Raw genomic sequence first — 7,483 nt, forward strand, 5'->3', positions numbered from 1 at the left:
TGGAAACAACACTTCTGGATGCTAAACTTGCTGGGTTTCTGGCCCACATCTTCCTGGGTAAAAGATTTGCAAATACTGAATAACTGACCATGTATCTAACCCTGGGTAGGAACTACTAGCATATCCTAGTAGGTGAAAACAGTCCAGAGTTTTTGAGGTTTGTTTTGTCTGCTTGTTTGCTCCTTCTTAAATGAGGCTATAATAAAAGGACAAGTGGAGTGGAAGATTTCATGTAGAACTGACTGTGGGTGAAGTTGATCTACCAAGAAAATGAAGCACAATTCACAGTCCTCTATCTTCACCAGGGCCAGAACATTTGTGGTTGGAAGGACATAGGGCCGAGTTAACTGAAAGATATGTAGAATTCTCCAGTCAAGACATGAACTGCCTTGGTCCTTATCATAAAGTATTACAGCCAGTCATAAACAACTAGCAGGGCAGCTCTTTTCCAAAGGTCAAAGTGCTGCTGACATTGAATCCCACACCAGACCCTTCTAAAGTAAAACTTTAGCAGATAAGCACAATCTGTATTTAACCAAAACTAAAACCGGGACTCAGAAGTGAAATAAATTGCCCTAAGGCAAGGCACTATCTGGGTGAAAGAATTCTCAGCTGTCTCTAGTCAAAGAAACAGGAATGGACTCTATCAAGCAATGGAGAGCAGATTTATGCCATAGAATAGGGACAATGAGAGTGGTGAGCAACCCCAGCTCAGAAAAGAGAGACAGAGATTTCTTATGCATTCCCAAATCAAGAGACATGCTGTACCACCAACATAACATCTACTATCTACTAAACCATTATCAAGAGTAACAAAACTTTTAAGTTTTATATCAACTGAAGATTTAAGCAAAGGCTAAAGTACGCTACTTTTCAGACAGTACAGGTGATGCAAAAATAAGGAATCTTATCTGTGTACAAACCACTAATCTGTTTTGAGAAGTTATTCTTGATAAACCCAAATATATAATAAATACAATTTTAAAATCCAGAGAATGTCCTGAGTCTAGTGATTCCGAGTATATAAATCTATGTATAACACTACCTTCTCTTTGGGAATAGACTGTTTAAAATGTCATCTTTTGCCACTGATTACATGCATATCTGTGTGTATAATATCCAACCAAAAACGTTTCCTTTTATGCCTGGGCAGAACACTGTACAGAGGCAGCAATGAAACGATATGGTCTCCAAGCATAGCTGGGCCTGAACCACTGCTATGTTTACAGGCCCCCATTCCCAACCCCCTCTTCCTGATAAATCTTCTGATTCACAGAGGAAACTGACAAGCCCCTTTCTATGCCCAAGAATCCTTCTCTCAAGAATTCTTCCCTGACCCCTCCATCCCTTCAATGCTCTGAAAACCCACCCCTACCCACAACCTCAGTGTTTACTCCATAATTTCACCCTCAGCCTCTCCAGGGCTCCTCTCCCCCTACATTACAATATTGTCAAATTCCCTCACTCTCATCATTCCTTTCTGTATCTTCTGGAGTAAAACTATGGTACATAATTACAGCCCTTATCTAACCAAATTATAACTGGGTTTCTGGGCAGTTAAATAACCTCTGTCCCTCCATTCCCCTAGCTCTCATAAAGCCCTGCGAATTTCCTATCATTGCACTTAGATGATTCTGTAATAATTACCTGTTTATGCATTGGTCTCCCTACCAGACTAGGAGATCCTTGCTATTAATAACCAGAGCTTTTGCCTCTGTGGGAACTCACACTCAACCTGGGCTCTCAGATGGAGCCAATAAATTCCTGTGGCAAAAACGCTGCTGCAACGTCAGTACCTTTGCATGTGCTATATCCCTGAGCTAGAATGCTAGACCTTTTTTCACCTGCCAGGCAAACTCCCACTCACCCATCAGGGTCGTTTTCACACTTCTTTCCCTATGAAGTCCTTCCTGACTCTCCCCCTCACCCCCTCTCCCTCTATATTTTGTACATATATCCATTAGAGCGTTTGTCACACCCATACAAATGTTTGTTTACAAATCTAGCTCCCACCCTAGATTGCCCTCTGCTTGAGAGGGGTAATGTCCAGTCATCTTGGTATTCCCAGTGAGAAGCAGCCTCTGGCACGTAGCAGGTGCTTAAAAAATGCTGGTTGAATGAATGAATGTCTACACATGTGCCCGAGGAGATACTATCTCTAACTACGGGGCTCTGTACAAGACTCCGCTCCAAACCAAACAGGGATTGGTTTCTAGGAAGGAGGAGGACGTTTAAGGGGTCGTTGGGGGGCAGGGGAGCAGGGGATTTAAATCGCCAGGGGCGCAAAGGCCTAAAGCCCCAAGGAAAGAGATAGGAGAACACGGAGGGGCGGGACCCCGGAGTTGAAGGAGGCGGAAGGAGGGTGAGGGGAGGAGCCTGCGGCCAGAGTCCCGCCGAGGCTGCTGACTGAGGGCCGGCGGGCAGGGCGAGGGGCTGGACGAGGGGCAGAGGAGGCTCCCGCCCGCGACCCGCACTCACTCGTCCCCCTGCAGGAGGCTGCACTCGGTGATGGGCCGCACGGCCGCCCTGGGGGGCTCGGCACCCGGACCGGAGGGACGGAAACACAGGCTCAGCTTTTCCTCCAGGCTGCAGGCCAGCGCTGGGAAACCATCGCCTCCCCCGCCCGGCCCTGCTTCGGCCTCGGGGCTCGCGTTACAGTTCTCCTGGTCCTGGAGGCTCAGGGCCGGCTCCTGGAACTCATAGAAATCCTGCCAGTCCCCGTCCGCCGCCATCGCCGCCTGGTGCAGTCGCGCGCCCCGCCCCAGCCCGCCCCAGCCCCGCAGTCTGGCCCCGCCCCCGAAGCTCCGCACCGCCCCCGAAGCACCGCACCGCCCGAGGCCCCACCCCCCTACCTCCGGCGGAGTCTTGGACCTGTCCCGGGCCTCGCAGCCCCGGGGTCTTCCCTTCTCCTGAGTCTTCTTTGAGTTGAGAGCTGGTCCCGGTAGAAAGGAAAACTTTAACTGCGTTGAGTCACTTCCTATAGTCTATCATTCAGGAATAGCTTTACTCTAAGATTTCCTTAGTGGGAACCTGGCCTAAATGTGGCTAAAATAAAGGACTTCTTTAAACTTGCACCCGGTGTCACATTACTCCCCAAATCATTTCCCCAAAGTAACCTGGCTCCTTTGGTAACTTTTCAACCAGAAAAACAGCCATTGTCACTTGGAAATGCTTAAATGGTACCAAAATTCATTCCACAAATATTTTATGTCTCCCACGTGTAAAGCACGTGCTAGACCCTCTGCAACATACAAAGATGAACAATTATGCGAGTTAATATTTGCAAAGCACTTGGAACAGTGCCTGACAGTAAGTACCAAATGTGTATGTTTTATAACTAATATATGACTGCTCCCTGCAACGGGCTTACAATGCAGTTAGAGCGATAAAACTGGAAAGCGTTTATACCAAAAAGTATAACTGGGAGTAGAGAGTTACTGTTTAACGTGTATTGAATTTGTTTTGCAAGATGAAGAGCATTGGAGATGGTTACTCAAGAATATAAATGTACTTAATACCACTAAACTGTACAATTAAATATGGTTAAGATGGTAATTTTATGTTATGTGTATTTTACCATCAGAAAAAAAATTAGGGGAAAAGATATAATTCTAAGGGAGTGTGAATATGTAGAAGCAACAAATACCTAGGAGCTGATAGAAGCAGTATCTTTGGACTGCAGTAATCAAATACTTCCTTTAGGAATCAGAACATAGTTGGGTCATAAAAGATGAATTCCTATTCTGAAAAATAAATACGAAGTTAATAATAGAAAATAAGATTTTCCCAGTATGCTCTGTCCATGTCTTGACAACATGGAAACCTATCCTCAAGAATACACGTTAGGGGCTTCCCTGGTGCCGCAGTGGTTGAGAACCTGCCTGCTAATGCAGGGGACACGGGTTCGAGCCCTGGTCTGGGAAGATCCCACATGCTGCGGAGCAACTAGGCCCGTGAGCCACAGCTACTGAGCCTGCGCGCCTGGAGCTTGTGCTCTGCATCAAGAGAGGCCCGCGCACCGCGAGGAAGAGTGGCCCCCGCTTGCCGCAACTAGAGAAAGCCCTCACGCAGAAATGAAGACCCAACACAGCCAAAAATAAATAAATAAATAAATAATTTTTAAAAAAGAATACATGTTAATACCAAAATTTCCTATTTACCATTCTGATAAATTTTGTCTCGTATTTCAGTGATTTGTCCCATATTTAACAAGATACTTCTATAAATCAAGCCTAAGGAACTGTTGCTAATTACTTTAAAGGCAATATCATTACCTTCCCATTTCCTTTGAAACCATGAAGGGAGGAGATGTTGAGCTCTACCAAGCCAAGAGCTAGAACTAATTACTCAATGGTTAATAGCTTTGGGGTTGATGAGAAAACATTAGCTCAGCTGACATTCACCTATTTGAATATTACTCAAAAGTGATACTCTAAATGTATCAAAGATCTATTTTTCTCTAGGTATTGGGCTAGAGTCATGAGAAACTATGGAACTGACTCAAACTCTTCTAATTATGTACATAGCTAAGGCAAAAAATAATTTTTTTCTTGACCTGTATTTCCATTTACCTGTGTGGCATGTGTATGTTTGTTAGTGGAAATCAAAATTACTTACTCTTCCCACCCAAATGTAACAACTGTCAAATTTTTCATATGCCTGCAAATAAATTGCTATTGGGTTAGCTTTAGTGGTCTCAGAATTTTATTTTAGTCAAATTTTCCACATAGGAGGCTTTTTACTTTTAATTAAATGCAAAGCACCTGGTATCACCCCAGACACTTTGAATACCCCATTGCAAAAACAAGATTTGAATCACTTTTCTTATTTATATTAGCACACCTATAGTAATCTTGGCACTCAACACAATCTATAAAAGTGCTCCCCAAAAACGTGCCTAGGAGAAAACTGCTCCTTTATGGGGAAAGAGCAATGAGACTAGAAAGAAACTATAGTATGGAATAAAATGTTAATTGGTGCTTCTGTAGATTTTAAATAATGACCGTAAACATGAAAAAGGAACAACAGAAAAGTTTAAATGGTAAAACATTCATAACCAGGTTAAATTATAAAGTAGCAGTACTTCAAAGCCTTCCACACACCTCTCTCCCCATGGGGTACCTGAGGGCTGCAGAGAGCTCCACAGCTTCAAGGACATCCAGCAGGAGTCTGTATTCCACCCGGTTGTGGCCTCAATTCCTTATGCCTGCTCTTTCCTTTAGTCCTTTTGGTCTTCCAGTCAAACTGCTTTTTTTTTTTTTTAAGAAAATCCAGCTCCCAGTTACATTTGTTACAGAACCAGGTTCATTTTGCCTGACCAGCAGCAAGCAAAAGCACTGAAATGCCAGGAAACAGAGGGTTTATTCACAAGGCAGTCAAAGTAGAGACAGAACCAGCCTCAAACCCGCGTCAGGAAGACAAGGGGCTTGGGGTATTTATGAGATAAAGACTAAAGGAGCAGGGCAGTCTGAGGCGTTGGGGAGGGTGGGGGTGGGGCCTAAGGAGCCTGACTGAAAAAAGGTGTGGTTAATCTGTGCAGGTGGAACTAAACTACAGGCCTCTGCAGGTTCAGAAGTGGAGGCACTTAGCACAAACTGAGGGTGGAGTTTTTAGCCCTCTAACATCAAAAGGTCACCCAGCAGGCATGCCTCGTTGGAGGGTGGGTGGTCCTACCCAATCTTAACCAGCTCATCTGGAACTAGACACACCTGACACCAATTCCTGGAAAACGACTTGGGCAAACATCTTACTGTTTAGGCTACATGCAGCTTACAGGGCCTGCAAGTCTTTTTAACAACAATTAAAATGACCTTGATTGGTGAAGGCAAGTTACAGGTGAAATGGATTTAACTAATGATTACCTACAGTTTCACTACTCCCTAAACCTCCTCATTTAATAATTTCCTGACAGCAACCTTAGCCCACTTTCCAGCAACTCTTCTTCCCATCAGCTAAATTCTAGCTTCCTAACGTTGCCACAGATCTGGCCAAACCATACGCTTCCTGCCAGTCTCACCTGTTTAGTTCACTCCATCAACACCCAAAGGCTTCTGATTAAGAAGAGGTCCCCTCACTTCACTGTATCTCACATGACCTAATTCTACTAATTTGTCCACCGAAATCTATTTATTTCAGGCTTTTATTTCCTAGAGAGCAGATAAATATGAACACGTGTAAACATGCTTGCTCACTCCATGTATTAAGAAAACTTAGCCTATAGAGTGAATTTTCAGCACTTGATTCAAAATTAGATAATATAGAGTAAGTTCTAAAGAGAGCTTCATGGCACTTGGGTATTATGCTCAGATTAATCATTCAAGATGGAAAAAGTTACTTCTCTTGTTTGACAACGTTATTTAAATTTTGCACATATATAGTGTATCACAGTGAAAATTTAAGTAACAAATAATAGAAAAGTAGATTATTCAACATATAGACCACCTAAACATTTAATTAATCAGAAAATATAAGAACTGCAAAAGAAAGAAACAAACCATTGAACACAGGACCAGAAAACACCTGGCTCTTAAAGTATCACACAAGCAAATGCTGAAGGCATTATACAGCAAGAGTAAGACAATGAGAATGTATATACATGAAAATTCCTTGAGAAAAGCTAAGCTAATGGCTAAGTTTATTCAATAACAAGGTTAAAAATAAGTAAATAAAAACAGAGCTGACAAAACAAAAGTAAGAAGAATTGAGAAATCCATATGTTGAACCGAGAATTTAAGGAAAGGTTGCTGGTTTTCCAAAAAAGGAAAGGGTGGGCTCTTTCCATTTTGCCTCTATTAAAAAAAAAACAAAAAACAAGAAACTTTTGAGTAATCAAAATATCACAATGTAGGCTTTTTTATTAAAGAGTATTTAATTCTAATTGTCTAAGTTTGTTAGTGATGAATCTTTAATTTTAATGATCAGTTCGGAGTCTTGATCAGGCAGAACGTGATCAAGGGTCTGTGGAAACAGAGCTACACCACCAAGAGAAGGAACCAAGGTGACTGGCCATGGCCACAGCCTTACAAGGTATCAAAATAACTGAGTAGGAAAGACAGTGCCAAGTATATACCTGGCTGTGTTCTGGGTAGTCAAATGCTGGTCTCGAAAAATTAATGGAAACAACTATTAGCAGCGGTTATTTATCTAACATTATGACAGCTCTAACAATTTAACCTTCAAGGATCCTGTTATGGAAAGCACCCAGTGCACATTCTAAACTGCCTAAATTCTCTGTTTTGGAATATTCTTAATCTTCTCATCTGAAATTAAGATCATGCAGAGTTGAATATGCCAAATTTTATCTAATTTTTTTTTTTTTTTGAGGACTTGCAGTATTCTGTGCACGGAGGCATCTTGGGATGGTGAAGCCCTCTCTGTTCCCTCTTTTCTATGATTGTCAGTACTGTATGCCCTCACTATTCATCTTATCATAGAACAAAGAACGAGGAGTGGAAACTCTTCCTCCCACAAACAAGAGGAAGAG

The 7,483-nt window shown here is 42.6% G+C and overlaps 1 protein-coding gene across 2 annotated transcripts in view; it reads right to left on the minus strand.

Annotated features, from left to right (window-relative positions):
• The window catches only part of FEZ2 (fasciculation and elongation protein zeta 2), a gene marked incomplete at its 5' end in the record, with an annotated part of 42,789 nt that extends 40,057 nt beyond the window's left edge, over window positions 1-2,732 (minus strand). For both annotated transcript variants that reach the window (XM_082851414.1, XM_082851415.1), the window contains one exon: window positions 2,479-2,732. In XM_082851414.1, coding sequence (XP_082707540.1) covers window positions 2,479-2,732 — 254 coding nt within the window. The remainder of the gene's footprint in view (window positions 1-2,478) is intronic.
• Between the last annotated feature and the right edge of the window lie 4,751 nt (window positions 2,733-7,483).

Source organism: Leucopleurus acutus (genome assembly GCF_964270905.1).
Source record: "Leucopleurus acutus genome assembly, chromosome: 12".
NCBI classification, from domain to species: domain Eukaryota; kingdom Metazoa; phylum Chordata; class Mammalia; order Artiodactyla; family Delphinidae; genus Leucopleurus; species Leucopleurus acutus.